Source organism: Meles meles, chromosome 5, assembly GCF_922984935.1.
Source record: "Meles meles chromosome 5, mMelMel3.1 paternal haplotype, whole genome shotgun sequence".
Classification (NCBI taxonomy): Eukaryota; Metazoa; Chordata; class Mammalia; order Carnivora; family Mustelidae; genus Meles; species Meles meles.
The window spans coordinates 17,326,872-17,346,371 of NC_060070.1; the positions used below are offsets into that span (position 1 = coordinate 17,326,872).

The 19,500-nt window shown below is 41.5% G+C and overlaps 1 protein-coding gene across 1 annotated transcript; it reads left to right on the forward strand.

The window, feature by feature from the left end:
- Positions 1 to 14,822: 14,822 nt before the first annotated feature.
- TSPYL4 (TSPY like 4) lies at positions 14,823 to 19,018 on the forward strand. Its single transcript, XM_046005112.1, has one exon. It carries the CDS (start codon positions 14,931 to 14,933, stop codon positions 16,170 to 16,172), a length of 1,242 nt encoding a protein of 413 aa, XP_045861068.1. The 5' UTR covers positions 14,823 to 14,930; the 3' UTR covers positions 16,173 to 19,018.
- The last annotated feature ends 482 nt before the right edge of the window (positions 19,019 to 19,500 follow it).

Below are 19,500 nucleotides of genomic sequence, written 5' to 3' on the forward strand. Positions count from 1 at the left end.
TAAATCACAGTTTTACGATTACCTAGCACATTAGCCAAAAGAAATACCTTTTCTGAGCCTTGGTTTCCTTGTCCATAATGCAGGGATGTTAATACCTATATTACAAGCCAATATTCTCCCAAGATGTATTTGGAGAATGCCATTATAAGGTTGTAGAAAGCATTTGGGAGTTTACTATGTGCCAGGCACTGTGTTAAGATTCCAAGTATTGACATAGTTAATACAGGTTAGAGTGTGCAAATGCCAAGCACAATGCCTGGCATATAATATGTAATAAATATTAATTTCCATTACCTTCCTCTCCATTTTAATTTCTCATTTATATCCAGACAGTTGTCTAGCCTAATTTTTCTCAAACCCAACTGACCATTATAAATAGCTGGGGGGGCGCCTGGGTGGCTCAGTGGTTTAAGCTGCTGCCTTCGGCTCAGGTCATGATCTCGGGGTCCTGGGATCGAGTCCCGCGTCGGGCTCTCTGCTTGGCGGGGAGCCTGCTTCCTCCTCTCTCTCTCTCTCTCTGCCTGCCTCTCTCCCTACTTGTGATCTCTATCTGTCAAATAAATAAATAAAATCTTTAAAAAAAAAAATAGCTGGGGAGTGGGGCACCTGTGTGGTTCAGTCAGTAAAGTGTCTGACTCTTGGTTTCGGCTCAGGTCATGCTCACAGGGTCCTAAGATCAGGCCCTGTATCAGGCTCTGCACTCAGCACAGAGTCTACTTGTCACTTTTCCTCTGCTCTTCTCCCTGCCCGCTAAGTCTCTCTCTCTCATAAGTAATATCTTAAAAAAAAAAAAAAAAAAATTGCTAGGAAACTTTGAAAAAATTCCGATACCTAGGCTCTACCCTCAAGTTAAATTAGATACAAAGGTACAGACAGATTTGAGAACCTTTTCTTAGACTCCTCAAGTGAGGGAATATTAACTCCCTTCCCAGTTTTGTTAGATTTACTCAGAAAAATACTGCCTTACAATACCCAGCTATTGCAAAGGACCTGGCATATAGTAGGCTCTCAGCACATCTCTGTATTTTGACCCCTTTATTCTTGCAGAATGTAATTAGCCTGATTCCACAAAAGAGTTAAGTACTTGAAGATCATCATCCTGTCCTTCACCTCAACAGCTCTCCACCTCCTCCACCACGACCACTACCATCAACCTGGGTATATATAAATGCCTTCAATGTTCCTTATCCATTGTGCATGCTAATAATCAAGATTCATTATGCCAGTGTTTTTCCTGAAGTCAGGTGCCCTGTACTGAGCAAAGTAACATCCAGACAACAAAATAGAATGAGATTCTTATCAGCTATATTTTACATAGTATGTTTTTTTAAGTGGATCTTAGGAGAACATTAACTTTTGGAGCAGCAAATTATCCCTTTCATTCCTAATAAGATTAAAATTTACCAAAGTGATGGGGCCTCTAGGTGGCTCAGTGGGTTAAGTCTCTGCCTTTGGCTCAGGTCCTGATCTCAGGGTCCTGGGATTGAGCCCCACATCAGGGTCTCTGTTCAGGAGAGAGCCTGCTCCCCCTCTCCAGGGTCTGTCTCTCTGCCTACTTGGGATCTCTGTCTGTCAAATATATAAATAAAATCTTAAAAAAAAATTTACCAAAGTGAATGCTTTTAAAAGTATTCATGTACTACTGACTTAGGCTTCTTCATATTATACTTCATTGAAGTTTGTGTCCAACACTTAACATGTATCTATATTAATTTTTATTAAATTCAGCTAATTCTTTTAACCTATTCATGCTTGAGGATCATTAATTATTCCTAATGAGTAATTTTACTCCCTAATTTCATTTGTAAACCTAATGTCATTTGCAAATCTTGTCAGTAGCCAGGTCATTGTTGAAGTTCTCCCAGGCAGCTTCCTTTCAGAGTAACACAGCATCTTTAGGATCTTACTATAAACTATGGATCCACGTATTCTCCTCCCCCCACCCCCAGTTTAATTTTGTCCTAGGGCATCAGCAAACAAACTTATACATAGAAACTTATTTTAAGATTCATGTACTCCTCTACAAAATTCTAGAAATACGGGTCTTTTTATTAAGGGCTTGATTTCAGCACACGTTTCTTCAAGCTGAGGTCCACTAATCAAGCAGAGGTTTGTATTGCAGAATCAGCCACGGCAACTGATTCATACACGTAAGACATGAATGTCTTCTGAGATAGTAACTTCATTTCCGAGTCTTCACTTCTTTATGCTTCAAACTCTGATTCCAGAATTTATGGTGGCTAAGTATTGGTAAATGAGTGTGTTCTCCACTGCTTTTTTGTCCATATACATAGTCAGTTTGAATCTATTTGCATTTTCTTGATCACACTGATGATAGTGGCTAACATTGAGTGATAAATATTTAATCCCTACCACCTCAGTGTTCTTTGTGCAGTATCCCTCTTTCTTTGCTCATTTAAGTGATCAAAGATGTTAACTAAAAATAGATTTTCTTTTGTTTCTGGAATTTGTCATTGTTTTCTTTATTAAAGTATTTTCTTTATTAAAGTATAATTTATATACAGCACAAGAATGTTCATAATAGTTTATTCATAACAGTTCAGAGCTAGCATCAAACCAGTTTCCACCAAAGGTGAATGAATAAATTATGGTGTATTCATAACAACAGAACATGACTCAGCAACAACAAGGAACAAACTACTGATCATGCAACATCATGGGTGTATCTCAAAAACATTTTTAAGTGAAAGATGCCAGATAAAACAGTACATACTGGGGGTACCTGGGTGGCTCAGTCAGCTAAGCATATGATTCTTGATTTTGGCTCAGGTTATGGTCTCAGAGTACTGAGATCAAGTCCTACACTGAGCTCTGAGCTCAGTGTGGAGTCTGCTTAAAATTCTCTCCCTCTGCCCCCCACCTCGCTGTGCATGCTCTCTTTCTAAATAAATAAATTTTAAAAAGAGAGTGCATACTATGTAATTCCATATATGTGAAGTTCAGTAGCATGGGAAGCTTACCCATGGTGATAGAAATCCAAAGAGTGGTTGCCTTAGGGTTGGTAGAGTAACTGGGAAGAAGCATGAGCAAACTGCCAAGAGTGATAGTAACACACCATGTTTTCTTTTTTTATTTAATTTTTTTAAATTAACATATAATGTATTATTAGCCCCAGAGGTACAGGTCTGAGTCGCCAGTTTTACACCCTTCGCAGCACTCATCATAGCACATACCCTCTCCAACGTCTATAACCCCATGACCCTCTCCCTACCCCCCTACCCCCCGCAACCCTCAGTTTGTTTTGTGAGATTAAGAGTCTCTTGTGGTTTGTCTCCCTCCTGATCCCATCTTGTTTCATTTATTCTTTTCCTACCCCCCAAACCTCCCACATCTCCACTTCCTCATATCAGGGAGATCATATGATAGTTGTCTTTCTCTGATTGACTTATTTCGCTAAGCATGATACCCTCGAGTTCTATCCATGTCATTGCAAATGGCAAGATTTCATTTCTTTTGATGGCTGCATAGTATTCCATTGTATATATACCACATCTTCTTTATTCATTCATCTGTTGTTGGACATCTAGGTTCTTTCCATAGTTTGGCTATTGTGGACATCGCTGCTATAAACATTCAAGTGCACATGCCCCTCTGGATCACTACGTTTGTATTTTTAGGGTAAATACCCAGTAATGCAATTGCTGGGTCATAGGGTAGCTCTATTTTCAACTTTTTGAGGAACCTCCATGCTGTTTTCCAGAGTGGTTGCACCAGCTTGCATTCCCACCAACAATATAGGAGGGTTCCCCCTTCTCCACATCCTTGCCAGCATCTGTCATTTTCTGACTTGTTAATTTTAGCCATTCTGACTGGTGTGAGGTGGTATCTCATTGTGGTTTCGATTTGTATCTTCCTGATGCCGAGTGATGTGGAGTACTTTTTCATGTGTCTGTTGGCCATTTGGATGTCTTCTTTGCAGAAATGTCTGTTCATGTCCTCTGACCATTTCTTGATTGGATTATTTGTTCGTTGAGTGTTGAGTTTGATAAGTTCTTTATAGATTTTTGGATACTAGCCCTTTATCTGATATGTCGTTTGCAAATATCTTCTCCCATTCTGTCAGTTGTCTTTTGGTTTTGTTGACTGTTTCCTTTGCTGTGCAAAAGCTTTTGCACTTGATGAAGTCTCAATAATTCATTTTTGCCCTTGCTTCCCTTGCTTTTGGCGATGTTCCTAAGAAGAAGTTGCTGCAGCTGAGGTCGAAGAGGTTGCTGCCTGTGTTCTCCTCAAGGATTTTGATGGATTCCTTTCTCACAGTGAGGTCCTTCATCGATTTTGAGACTATTTTCGTGGGTGGTGTAAGGAAATGGTCTAGTTTCATTTTCTGCATGTGGCTGTCCAATTTTCCCAATACCATTTGTTGAAGAGGCTGTCTTTTTTCCATTGGATATTCTTTACTGCTTTGTCGAAGATTAGTTGACCATAGAGTTGAGGGTCTATTTCTGGACTCTCTATTCTGTTCCATTGATCTATGTGTCTGTTTTTGTGCCAGTACCATACTGTCTTGATGATGACAGCTTTGTAATAGAGCTTAAAGTCTGGAATTGTGATGCCACCCACTTTGACTTTCTTTTTCAATATTCTTCTGGCTATTCAAGGTCTTTTCTGGTTCCATATAAATTTTAGGATTATTTGTTCCATTTCTTTGAAAAAAAAAAGGGTGGGATTTTGATAGGGATTGCATTAAATGTGTAGATTGCTTTAGGTTGTTCTTCCAATCGATGAGCATGGACATTTTTCCATTTCTTTGTGTCTTCCTCAATTTTTTTCACGAGTACTTTATAGTTTTCTGAGTATAGAGTCTTTGCCTCTTTGGTTAGGTTTATTCCTATCTTATCTTAATATCATAAGATATCATAAGGTATCTTATGGTTTTGGGTGCAGTTGTAAATGGGATTGACTCCTTAATTTCTCTTTCTGTCTTGTTGTTGGTGTAAAGAAATGCAACTGATTTCTGTGGATTGATTTTATATCCTGACACTTTACTGAATTCCTGTACAAGTTCTAGCAGTTTTGGAGTGGAGTCTTTTGGGTGTTCCACATATAGTATCATATCATCTGCAAAGGGCGATAGTTTGACTTCTTCTTTTTTGATTTGGATGCCTTTAATTTCTTTTTGTTGCCTGATTGCTGAGGCTAGGACTTCTAGTACTATGTTGAATAGCAGTGGTGATAATGGACGTCCCTGCCGTGTTCCTGACCTTAGCGGAAAAGCTTTCAGTTTTTCTCCAATGAGAATGATATTTGCGGTGGGTTTTTCATAGATGGCTTTGATAATATTGAGGTATGTGCCCTCTATCCCTACACTTTGTGTAGTTTTGATCAGGAATGGATGCTGTACTTTGTCAAATGCTTTTTCAGCATCTATTGAGAGTATCATATGGTTCTTGTTCTTTCTTTTATTAATGTATTGTATCACATTGATTGATTTGCAGATGTTGAACCAAACTTGCAGCCCTGAAATAAATCCCACGTGGTCATGGTGAATAACCCTTTTAATGTACTGTTGGATCCTATTGGCTAGTATTTTGGTCAGAATTTTTGCATCTGTATTCATCAAGGATACTGGTCTGTAGTTCTCTTTTTTGGTGGGATCCTTGTCTGGTTTTGGGATCAAGGTGATGCTGGCCTCATAAAATGAGTTTGGAAGTTTTCCTTCCATTTCTATTTTTTGGAACAGTTTCAGGAGAATAGGAATTAATTCTTCCTTAAATGTTTGGTAGAATTCCCCTGGGAAGCCTTCTGGCTCTGGGCTCTTGTTTGTTGGGAGATTTTTGATGACTGCTTCAATCTTACTGGTTATGGGTCTGTTCAAGTTTTCTATTTCTTCCTGGTTTAGTTGTGGTAGTTTATATGTCTCTAGGAATGTATCCATTTCTAATACACCATATTTTGATAACATGGATGTATCCATTTGTTGAAACTTGTCAAGTTGTATAATTAGGATTCATGCATTTTAGTGTATGTAAAATGTAACAATAAATAATAGATTTTAAAATATTGTCATCAATTCAAAAATTGGAATTGCATTTGTCCATTTCTAACTATTTTTGACTTTTTTTCTGTGCTTAAATAAAAGTTGCTAACTCTGGGGCACCTGGGTGGCTCAGATGGCAAAGCATTTGCCTTTGACTCAGGTCATGATTTCCAGGTCCCAGGATGAGCTCCGAGTGGTGGGGGGAGTTTGAGGGAATGGGGGTGGTTGTCCCTGCTCACTGGGGAGTCTGCTTCTCCCTCTACCTCTCCCCTCTGCTTATGCTCTCTCTCTGAGGTGAATAAATAAAATCTTAAAAAAAAAAAAGTTGCTGACTCTACTTGTGTGATTTTATTTGCAAGTTCTTATTGCTGTATAATTTCATTTATAATCCCAATTTTGGAATTACTTTTTTTCTTTTGTTACTTTTCTCCTTCCATTCCAGGCAAAAGTTGATCTCTCTAGAGATTTCCTTAATTTACAAACTAAGTGATTCTGTTATCCTCGAATCACTGAAGATGTTGAGTCTGCTCAGGACATATTGACCTGTAAGTAGTACAGACATACTTACCCAACTATCTTCCCGTGTTTCCCTTTTATTTCTGCACATTCAGATGCCTACAAGATGATTCTCTGATGTTCTTGGACCTTCTCTCTGACTCTTCAGCTTCAACCTACTACTCTTCATTACCCTAATACAGTAGACTGCAAAGGGTGGTCCCCAGACCGGCAGCATGAGGTTCTCCTGAATCTTTTTAGAAATGCAAATTCGAGAACTCCACTGGGGTACTGGAGGTGGAATCTAGCAACTGCATTTTAACCAGCATCCAGGTGATTGTGATGCATGCTAATGTTTGGGGGATCGCTGCCCTAAACCCTATTGCTGCTCCCGCTTCATTTCTTAGTTTCCTGAATTTGGTTTTCATTATAAACACAAGATATTTACCTATATTCTTAATCACATTTGAGTTTTCTGCCCCATGGAGTCACAATTTCAAAACTTGGATGTCTAATTCTGCTCCAAGTGCACATCTTTGTCTTCAAAATCTTCTCAGAGAATGGTTAGAAATATCAGGAATTTCCATGTATGCTCTCATTTTATGTTTGTAATCTTTTAGTCTTTCTATCACTATCCCCATGTGATACAGAAATAGTGATGAGGGAACAGAAGGCTGGCTGTGGACAAGGAAAAGCTGACACCTGGCAAACTTCCCCCACCCCCACTCCTGGGTGGGACATATGTGACATTCTTTAGGAATCTCCCAACTAAATGCTGAAATGGCATAGAACTGTCAATATTACTGTGAAATGTAGAGAATGTGTATTTGTTGAGATTTGAGTCAGTTGGGTGATTACTTATAACAGCACTTAATACTGTTAGGTCCCCCCAAAATGGGTCTGTGATTAAAGGAGCAAGACTGATATAAAGCGATGGTCAAGCAAAGCTTTATTCTGCGCCAAGCATCAAGAATCAGACCAAACGTTAGGGAACACACCTCTTACAAGAGAGAGGGCAAACTTCCTGTTTCACAGACTAGCTTTTAAGGGCAAGGGCCACGTGGTTGGGTCTGGCCACGCACAGGTGGCCAGTGAGATTTTAACACACACAGGAAACTCCACAGTCATGTTAGGTCACACATAAGTGACCAATTGAATTACAATTTACCCTATAGTAGACATTTGACCTAGCCTATCACCTTGGTTAGAATCGGTGCCCAAAAGGCTCCCAAAGGGCGGGCCCATACTCCTTGGTAACTAGGGAGACAGTATTCGCCCCACACTGATTGGATGTCTCCACCTGGCCTGACCCACCCTTGTATCTGGGCTTTGTTACCAGGGGCTGGTTTCCGGGCTTGTTTTTAAGTAAGTCCCCTGGGGGAAGGGGAGCTAAGGGGACAGTTTAAGGGTTAAACAACAAGGTTATTGTTTTAACCTTGATGGAAGCCTCCGGCTAAATAGGTCCTTACAATACTTAATTGTCATCCTCTTCACCAAATTCTAACTTCTCTTAGCACAGTAAAGAGTTGTGTTGAGATGGGTCTAGGGTATGTTAATCTAGGCGCTGTTGAAGTCAGACTACTTCCTCCCTCTAGTGACCAGAAATGAGAATACCGTATCATTCACAAGCATTTAGGAACTGTTTATCAATGTATATGTGGACTTCCTCCTGCAGTGTCTGTGAAATATGCCAGTTATTTTGTTTATTACAATGAATGTAGGTGTTACTGGTATTCATTAAGGACATTAGGGAAGCTAGATATCCTGCAATGTGAGGGACAGTGCCCCATATAAAGTAATTATCCAGTGCTAAACAGTTAGATGAAAATCTACTATTTAAGCCTAGAACCTAGCACCATTTTACATACGAAAATATTTTGCATTGTTATTTTTTAGTTATTATTTTTAAAGTAAACGCTACCCCCAATATGGGGCTTGAACTTAAGACCCTGAGATCAAGAGTCACATGCTCCTGGCTGCTATATATAAGTGATGAGTCACTAAATTCTACTCCTGAAAGCAATATTACACAGTATCTTAACTAACTAGATTTTTTAAAACAGATTTTATTTATTTGTCAGAGAGAGAGTGAAAGAGTGTGAGGGAGCACAAGTTGGGGGAGCGTCAGGTAGAGGGAAAAGCAGGCTCCCTGCTGAGCAAGGAGCCTGATGGAGGATTTGATTCCAGGACATTGAGATTATGACCTGAGCTGAAGGCAGATACTTAAGTGAAAGACCCACCCAGGCATCCCAACTAACTAGAATTTAAATAAAAACTTGAAACAAACAAAAAAGCGTCATATGCTCTACCAAATGAGCCAGCCAGGCCCTCTCCTCCCTACAATGTTTTATTTTATTTATTTTTTTCCCAGGGGGTTCTCACCTGCCCCCTCCACACACACATGGAGGGATGCGGGGCACACACACACATACAGCCTGCCGGGCTGCCGGGTAGCCCCCCCTCCTCGCACTGTTTTAAAGACTGTATTTTTTTTTTTCTAAAATTTCAAACAATTTTTATTCTCATACTTTTTTTTAATGTACACAGGGGAAAGGATTTGTTTTTATTCTTACACTGTATTTTTTTTTAAATATTTTATTTATTTGACAGAGAGAAATCACAACTAGGCAGAGAGGCAGGCAGAGAGAGAGGAGGAAGCAGGCTCCCCGCAGAGCAGAGATCCCGATGCAGGGCTCGATCCCAGGACCCTGGGATCATGACCTGAGCCGAAGGCAGAGGCTTTAACCCACTGAGCCACCCAGGTGCCCCGCACTGTATTTTTTTTAAGACAACTTATTTCATCTACTCTAAACTGTATGGCCACCATACTGCTTGTAAGATACATCACCATTTAACACTAAGAATAAGAACAACTGCTAATCAAACTCTGACACAAACATTTCTAATACTTATACTTTTTATTTTATCAACAGTCAACTGAACAGGAACCTACAGAATGGGAGAAAATATTTGCAAACCATATATCTGAAGAGGTTAATCTCCAAAATATATAAGGAAGCAGCGATTCTAAGGTATAGCCTTCTAACTATTTCATCATGTCATTTAGTGCAGGCATGGCCTTCTTATTGCACTGTCTTTCCCCACTTCTAGCTCTTTTCTCTGTCCCCCAACCCCCAATTTGCAAGATATAAAAATGGAAACTAAGAGGTTTAAATGATCTGTTAAATATGTTAGTCTGGATCCTCTGAAAAGAAGTCAATCTGGGATTAATGTGTGAAGATTTTATTGGGGGAAATGACTATATGAGCAAGTGAAATGGAGAGGGAGCCAGAAAAAAGACGGAAGAGGCATTTATTTGACCAGAAAGCAAATCTGCCTCTGAGTGAAAAGGAGAGCAAGAGAAAGTTGGTGGAAGTGTCCCAGTCTTCTGTGCCATCCAAGGAAGATTCAGCAAGGCCAACAAGGAGTCCCTGAGCCAGCTAGAGTCAGCTGTCAGCTGAGTCCCACATCTTCTAGGAATGGTCTTGCCTTAGCTTCCTAGCCACACTCAGGCATTGGCTGGAGCTGCTCATAGTAGGTATGACCAGAATGCAAAGGAGCTACAGATTTCGGGGGGCAGCATTCAGGCTCCTGAACGATTACTCTGCTTGTATTTGGAAGCCTGGGAGGTGTATTTTCATGGCCACCACATCAAACTTCACACTGAATTGGTACCAAAGCAGACCCATCCCTGACTCTTGCCTGCAAGAAATTCAATTAGACCAGCAACTTCTTTGACAGTGAAGGAAGCTCTTCTTCAGCCACTGTTTTCTCAAAAAGCAGGACAGTTTTCTGTTGGAAATGGCAATTTGCCTGGCCCTTAACACACAGGTTCTGTCTGCTAAAGATGCCTTTGTCTTGTCTGAGGAAGAGACACATTTCCATAGAATGCTTCTGTTGCTGCTCAGCTTAATTCTGGGCTTTGGAGCCCTGGAGAGGCGACTCAGTCCTAGGGCACGTATGTTTCCTTCCATATGTTAAGGGTTATTTAAGGGAAATTGTTTGAAAATTCTGTATCTTTTCGCTGTTATGGTCCATGAAATAACTTTTAAAGAAAAGAAAGAAAAAAAGAAAGATGGAGATGGGTGAGGGAGGAGGAAAGCAACATCAGGAAAGCAACTTACAAAGAAGGTTCATTCACCTACGTTACATTACTAACCCATTACTGTGAACAGTGAATAAAAACAGGTTGGGTGATCTTACTATTCCCATTTTTTTTTTTTAAGTAGGCTATATACAATATAGGGCTCAAACTCACAACCCCAAGATCAAAAGTTGCATGCTCCACTGACCGAGCCAGCCCAGTGCCCCTTATGATTCCCATTTTATAAAATGTGGAAATTGAGATTAAAAAAGTTAAACCACTTGCCCAAATTTCCATTGCTCATGAAGGCAGAGATGGAAACGCAGCGCATATCTTTTGCCCTCCTCCAATAAGACGATCTACACAATACCAATAAAGAAATAAGAAATGAACAAAGCGAATGTTACATCTGATGGACTGAAAACTGTTGACTCACAGCATTGAATCCAGGATCATGAATTCCTGTATCTCATTTTAGTAATTGGGCACTTCCCCAACAACTGTTAGTATCTTTCTGGATGGACAGAGGGGAATAGGATGATAATATTTAACATTAAATTGGGACGGTCATACGGTCTTATTTCTAAGAAAGTGCTTTTGCATTTTATATGTTGTGCAGAATTGCCGACAATATAATGAGTGTGCAGGTTCGTTTTTTGTTGTTGTTCAAACTTTTTTTTTTTTTAAAGATTTTATTTATTCATTTGACAGACAGAGATCACAAGCAGGCAGAGAGCAGGCAGAGAGAGAGGAGGAAGCAGGCTCCCTGCTGAGCAGAGAGCCCGATGCGGGTCCCAGAATCCTGGGATCATGACCTGAGCTGAAGGCAGAGGCTTTAATCCACTGAGCCACCCAGGCGCCCCAAGTGTGCAGGCTTTTGAGTCAGATTATTTGGGTTCAGATGATGGTTTTATAGCTGTTGTGTGACAGTGGATAGACCACTCGGTTCTTTGGTTGAATTCCTTCTGAGGTAATGTAAAATGGAGGTCATAGTATTGTTGCCTCACAGGGTTGTTTTGAGGATTAAATAAGATAACACATTTAGAAGACAATAAGTGTAGTGAATATATACCCAGAAACCCTATCATTCTGAAAAAAACCGAACTTGTAGTTCAAGATTAACAACAGTGGGTATTTCCTAAATTTTCCAGTATTTACTATACACTTTAGCAAAGTCATTCCTATTTGACTGTATTAATTTGTTTGAACTTTTGTTACAGTCCTAGTCTTGTGGCAAATGAAAATAACCTCTTAGATTTTCATGGGATTTCCTGCAAATATTTTTCTATATGGTCATATTACTGATAAATCTTTTTCTCTGCAGTGAGGCTTATTGCCAGTTGCCAGCAGAACAGGTTTGTTGTGTACCAAAAATCCTATATTCTAATATGCAAATAAAATGATTCATACCTATAATATATATCCACTCAACTCAAAATACTAGCATACTCATATTATTCATTTTGGTAAAAACCTTTAAAATTTTTCATTTAATCAAATAATGAAATTCATTATAATCTTCAAGGAGATAGTCACTGGGCTATACTGCAGTAGATGCCAAGGAAGAAGTCACTGTGCAGCCATCCTTGTTTGGCTGGGATGAGGGGACTGATCTGCATAAAACCACCAAGAAAGTTAAAGATAAAAGATAAGTTCTAATTTGCATGGCGAAGGTCATAAGAGCTACGGAAATTCAGAGGACTATAAGAATGGTAAGGTAATAAGGAAAGGTTATGCATAGGAAATGAGAAGAGGCAGTTTGGCAATTAATGTCTCATCATGAGTGAGTCAACGTCTCTGTGATTCCTGGGTCCTTGTTTATGAAATTAAATGCATTAAAATGCCCAGTGAGGTAGGATTGAAAGGAGTTTCAAGAATGGGCAGGTTAACATTAATGGAAGATGATTCCATTGACAGGAATAATCAAAGCTAGGGATGGGGATGTTTCAAGTAGTAGAGATAAAAGTCTTTAAAAAAGTTTGATATATGCAATGAGAAAAAAGATTCACGGGTACTAGTAGTCTTTGGTAATTTTCTAATTTTCCATTGCAAATAGCAAATTCTTTCTTGTATGGCAAAGGAACTTTCATTCAACATTTGCTGCTTCTCTGCTTCTTGGCTCAGGTTATAATCCTAGAGAATTAATCCTTCCACAGTGCAAAAATTCCTTAAGAAAGGAAACAGAGTTATGTCAAAGAATAACCCAAAGTCAGGGTGCCTGGGTGGCTCAGTGAGGTTAAAGCCTCTGCCTTCGGCTCAGGTCATGATCCCAGGGTCCTGGGATAGAGCCCTGCATCCGGCTCTCTGCTTGGCGGGGAGCCTGCTTCCTCCTCTCTCTCTGCCTGCCTCTCTGCCTACTTTTGATCTCTGTCAAATAAACAAATAAAAAATCTTAAAAAAAAAAAAGAATAACCTAAAGTCATAAAGTCACTTAATTTTAAAGTCACTTATACTACATTGTTTACTTATTTAGAAAGAGGATAAATCCGTACACTGATTTCACCCCACAGAAGCAAAATAGGATTTATGAAAAGAGGAAAAGAAGGAGAGAAATGTAACTGTAGTCTGAGAAGAGTGAATCTTGTTTGCACAACTGTTATGGGTTATCTGGTTAGGTGCAGCAGTCAGTCTGGACAGTCTGTCCTTGAGTAGGCTGGCTAGGGGGTATAAAAGTATCTTAATTGTTTATAAATTCTCCAGTAAACTTTTGTGAGGTAAACGATGAAGTCACATGAGAGGTTGTCTCTCTGCAATGTCTGCCAGTATCTTTCTATGAGCACCTTATTCTTAGTTGCACAGGGTCTGAACTACTTCCCTCAATATACCTACCATTTTTGTAAATGTTTCTCCTACATCCTTACTTTTCACTGGATCCTCTTCTGAGCCCTAATTTAAAAGTGATCATAAGCTGGGGTGCTCTGTAGTGTAGTTTCTATTACAAAGAGTTATTTATAATCATAAACATTTTTTCTAACATGAATTTAAAATATTAAACAAAAATATGCAAAATTTAAGTTTTCTTTGTTTCTTGCATTCATCTAAGGACTAACAAAACAACACATAGAACAGTATTGACATCACTGTTAGATGAGTCGTATGAACTGACTTGAAAAGACAAATTTTAAGTAAATATTTTAACATTAACATTTGGAGTGTTACTTAAAATTATGTTAATTTGGACAATTAATAGTTTCAGTGCCGGCAAACAGTTGATTATTACTTCTGTCCCACAGTAAATTATCACAGGGGCAAATTTTGGCAAATATTTGCTGGCTTTATGCCTACAAGAATTATAAAGCAAGAACTCCTTCTATATAAGGATTATAACCTGAGGAAAAACGACATATATGTACAATTTTGGAAATTAAAATCTGAGATCACGTTTTCTTCAGTAATGCTTAAAGGCTAAATTTGTGTGCTCAACGTGTGTGTGTGTGGGGGGGGTCAACGGGTCAACTCTAAGTAACGAAAATACATTTGCTACTTATATTAGTTAAAAATGAAGAGGAAATATTGTCCAACAGCTTTACAGGTGCCGGCCAACATACAGAAACACATGAAATAATTCATTTTGTCTTGTTAGGATGAAAAAAGTTTCGATTTCCACTGTTCCTAAGATTTTTTTCCCCTAAGTTTTTAGACCAACAGTTCTCTTAAAGATGAAACGCTGCTCATCTCAATTCCTTTTTTTTTTTTTAAAGATTTTATTTATTTATTTGACAGAAGGAGAAATCACAGGTGTGGGGGAGGCGTGGGGAGCAGGCTTCCTGCTGAGCAGAGAGCCCAATTCGGGGGTCCATCCCAGGACCCTGAGATCATGACCTGAGCCGAAGACAGAGGCTTAACCCACTGAGCCACTCAGGTGCCTCTCAACTCGATTCCTTAATAACAGTCATGAATATGTACATTTTAAAAAGTGAACTGCTGAATCCACCTTATCATCCACGAAAGGCCCTATGAGCTGACCCACTCGAACAATTACTTAACCTTTAAGTAAATATTTTAAGAGAAAATTAATAGCGTAGGTGGCTTAGAAATTCATTCAGAGCCTTTGAAATGCACGTTAACACAAGTCTCACACGTCTGGACTTGGTCTGCACCCTGTCATGTAAATCAAATCCTTTCCAAAACGACCAAACACATCTTATCACACAAAGACAAAGGCATACCCTTGACTGAGGTAATCACAAGGCTCCGCGAATTCTCGCGCGATGTGACGGCGCCGCTGCCGTGACGTCACCGGTTGTCATAGCAGCATCCCCCAGAGTCGAAAAGAGGGGCGGATTGGGGCGGAGCGCGGCTTCTGCGGAGGACAAGCGACGCTCTCCTGCTGCAGGTCTGCCTTCTACCAAAATGAGCGGCCTGGATGAGGGCAACGATCTTCCTGCCGCTAAAGACTGCGGCCAAACTGCTGCCGAGCCTGCCCCGGGACATCCGGACCTAAACCAGCGCCAGGGCGAGGAAACCGAGGCGACGCCAGTGATGGCGGACACAGGTGAGGGCAGCTTGGAGACCGCCGCGGAGGGAGGCGCACCCCAGAACCCGGCTAGTTGTGCCCCGGTGCTCCGCGTTCGCATTTTTGGGCATCGCGGCCGTGTAGCGACCAGATCGGGCCAGAAAGAGGTTCTGTTCCCCACGGAAGGCTTGGCAGCAGCCCCTGCCTCAGCCTCCGCCGCGGTGGCGACCGACAATAGCCAGGAAAATGGCTGTCAGCCGCAGGGCCCTGCTGGGGAGAAAGCTCTAGAAGCCTGTGGCGCAGGGGGGCTGGGGTCTCAGATGATGCCTGGGGCGAAGGCTAAGGAAATGACGACAAAAAAGTGCGCCGCTTCAGCGGCTGCGGAAAAGGAGGGAGGAGCAGAGGAGGTGGTGGAGGAAAAGAAGGTGATGCAGAAGGAGAAAAAGGTGGTAGGAGGAATGAAAGAGGAGGCCCGGGGTAAGGGCCCGAAGATAAATAACTGCATGGATTCGCTGGAGGCCATCGATCAGGAGCTGTCCAATGTAAATGCCCAGGCTGACAGGGCCTTCCTTCAGCTGGAGCGCAAGTTTGGCCGCATGCGAAGGCTTCATATGCAGCGCAGAAGTTTCATTATCCAGAATATCCCAGGTTTCTGGGTCACTGCCTTTCGGAACCACCCCCAGCTGTCACCTATGATCAGTGGCCAAGATGAAGACATGATGAGGTACATGATCAATTTGGAGGTGGAGGAGCTCAAACACCCAAGAGCCGGCTGCAAATTCAAGTTCATCTTTCAGAGCAACCCCTACTTCCGAAATGAGGGGCTTGTCAAAGAATATGAGCGCAGATCCTCCGGTAGGGTGGTGTCTCTTTCCACTCCAATCCGCTGGCACAGGGGCCAAGACCCCCAGTCCCATATCCACAGGAACCGGGAAGGAAACACTATCCCGAGTTTCTTTAACTGGTTCTCAGACCACAGCCTCCTAGAATTTGACAGGATTGCCGAGATTATCAAAGCAGAACTGTGGCCCAATCCCCTACAATACTACCTGATGGGTGAAGGGCCTCGCCGTGGAATCCGAGACCCAGCAAGGCAGCCAGTGGAGAGCCCCAGGTCCTTCAGGTTCCAGTCTGGCTAACTGATGACCTTGTGAGAAGCTCCAGCACAAGTCTCCTCGCCACCTCCCTTTGAACCTGTGCTTAGCCAACAGCATGCAGTCTGCTATTTGCTTTCTCTTCACACTGGACTATTTTATCCTTTGGTTCTTCTAAATCTCCAACAGTCCGTTGCAAGGTTGACTCTCATATGCTTGTGTTCTTCTTCCTCTGGACCTTTGGCTCTTCTGTATCCTGTTACATGTTCCAAGTGCATGGCCTTGTACTGCTTCTATGCCAAGCACATGATGCTGTAGATAGATAGGCACTGCCTTCCTTTGCATGCCTTGGGCCCTGTCTGTGATCATGGTCTTCTCTGAGTTTTTTAAGTGGTTTTCTACCACAAAGAAGCTTGAAATACCTTTGCAAATCACTAGCTGGGCTTCATACTTTATGCTGACTGTCCTGATACCCATGTACTGTATGCCAAGTTCTTTGAATTTCACCGCTGCAAGATGAAGCTGATCTAGATGATACCAGCCGTCAACCCATACTGGACATTCTGGCTACCACTGACTGGTTCCTAGCTACCTTCCTGGCCTGTGCCATCCGCCCAGCTTGTTATCTGGCAGAATAAGGTGGCTGGTGGGTGGCTGCTAGGCATGAATGAGGTAACAGATGAGAGGTGTTCAGTGTTACAGCATTAATCTTCTTTTGCCTTTGGGCACTCTGCTTTGTGAGCAGGTACTGACAGGTGAGTATGAAGGTCTGTGCTTTGGCTCACCCAAACCTGCCCTTAGCCTTCTGGATGAGCTTTGCATAGGCACCATTGCCTGCTTCCTCGGCAACTGTTTGTGGACTTGAGCTCCCAGGAAGCACATAGGGAACTTCCCCTCAAACCCCCTGCCCCACCTGATGGTTACCTATAAACCCAATTGGCTGTCGGGCAGGTTGGGCAGGCATGTGTGATGGTGCCCAAAGCAAGGCTGGTAGTGGTTCACTTCCAGCAGTTAGGCTTTCTGAGCTGTGGCCAACAAACCACCCTTAATCTGGCCAACTTTGTTAGGCATCCCCCTCCTAACTCTTGCACTCATTTTCAGAATGATAGCAGGAAAGCTGCTGGGGTGAGAGCACTGGGGGAGAGGTCTTTCTGGTCTGTGGGGCCCGTTCTGTATCTATTATCTTTCTCTCTCTCCCCTCCCCCCACCACCTTGTTCTCTCCACTTCCCTCTGCTCCCTTCCTCCACCTCTCTCTGAAGCAGTTACAATCAGAACAAAACCAAACTGGCGAAAGCAGGCTTTTTGTTTTATTTGCTCTCAACTTGACTGTGTCCAGAGGGAGAAAGGCACTGCACAGTAGACTGCAGATCTCTAACTGTGCTCTTCTGCCCTCATGCCTCCCCCCTACTTCCTTTTCAGTAGGGTCTGCAAGTTTCAAAGGGAGACCTGTGGAGGTTTAGGTATGAGCAGTGTTCTTTTGGGCCAGCTTTGACAACCCCCCCCCCCTTTTCCCTGCCCATTTACCAACACCTGCATGTTTCTAGAGTTTAGTTTGAGAGGCAGGGGGGAAAGACAGGTCTCACAGTGATGGATTTAAGGCAGACCCGGAGCAGGTTGTGGTGTAAAGCAACCAAAACTTAGCTTCACTCTACTTTTTTTCACTCTTTTTTTTTTCTTTTCACCTTTCTTTTCCAAATTTGGAAATTTGGGGGGTGGTGGCCTCAGATCACTTAGAAATAACCCCAGGGCAGCATTTTGAGAGTCACCTCTGTCCTCTATTTTATTACTGCTCTGATGTCCCAGGGGCCTCCATCCTGGCCTTTTTGGTTCTCCTCCGCTTCCGCATTTCCTTCCCTGCTTCTGTCCCCAAAAAGACTAGGGAGCAGGCTGCAGTCTCCATGTGGGAGATGCCAAGCTTCCCTCCTAGGGTTATATGGGTTTGTGCAGTGTCTGGATTTCCGGGACAGTTTCTGGTAGGTGGGACCGCAGTGCCGTCAGGGCTGTCTTACTGGGGTGGCATGTAGTGATAGTAATGACTGCCTGCCTTTCTCCTTTTTTTTGAAGGCCTCTCGCCTAAGCTCTGTGTGCTTGGAAGGCCAGGGCACAGCAAGTGGGGAGGGTGCTGTAGGCTGAGGAACCTGAAAGCCCAGAAACAGAAATGAACCTGCTGTGCAGTATTCTTGAAAAGGCACGGGAAAGATTGGCACCCTGTAGGGTTGGGGATGGTGGGGAGAGGTCCCTGAAGCTTCTCCCAGGACAGGTGGGAGAATCAAAGTGGTCCATGTTTAAAGAGGACACTTGGAGTAGTTTTCCCTAATTCCCTTGAATTCACCAGTAGATTTTTGTACACAAAAATTCAAGGCTGAATGTTTTCTCTCTATTATTGTAGGAGTGATCTTTTCTATGTGGAAGATTAATGGTATGTGCTCCTTATTTCACTGTATTTGAGTAAAATCCTATTAATTCCTTTCTCTGTTTTTGCTTGCTGGCAAAATTGACATTTACAGGCCTGCTTTTTGCTTGTAATGAAGAATGTGTGCAAAAATATCAAACTTGTTCCTGTGCAGTATGAAACCTGTGAATAGTCATTAATATATCAGCTTGTTCTGGTCTGTCTTCATATATAGTTGTATTCTTAGAAATATAATTTGAATGTGATCTTTGAAATTTTGCAAATTGTTGCTGTCTTGTGAAAGTAATCTCAAGAAGAAAAACATAACTCTATTGTCTTGATATTTCTTGCCCTAATAGTAACGTTGTACTTGACATCTTATGTTCCTAACCTGTGTACATACGTGTAGAATTGCTCTGTCTGACTAAACAAGGATCGTTAAGTACTTTAGTCTTCTTATATGTGCTCAAAGGAAAAATAAAGTCTGTCACTGCTGTACTTCTTGTTTTCACCAAAAAATAAAAATAAAGTTCTGTGTTGTCTAGGCTAATAAAAGGTTGGGAAATCCTTAAAGTTACCAAATTGTCACAGTAAGCATTGCCCTGAACTTCAAAAAAAAAAAAAAAAAAAAGGCCACCAAAAGTTTCTAGGACTTTTTTTTTTTTGAAAAATAGTAAATAAGAAGACTAACTTTATGCTCATGAACATAATTTTTCCTATTCAACCAGTGCAGTTCTTGAAGGCAACTGAAGCACCTTTTTTTGCTTTTCGTCTGTACTTAACACAGTGTTTTCAGTAGAAAACATTTTTGGCTATTTAAGTTTTTATTTTAATTCCAGTTAATTAACATACAGTGTTATATATTAGTTTCAGGCCTATAATACAGTGATTTAACAAGTTCATACATCACCCTGTATTCATCTTAACAAGAGTACTCCTAATCCCCATCACCCATTTAACCCACACCCTCACCCTCTCCC

Coding starts and splice junctions, on each gene's coding strand:
- TSPYL4 (XM_046005112.1), top strand. CDS start 14,931: ATGAGCGGCCTGGATGAGGGCAACGATCTTCCTGCCGCTAAAGACTGC.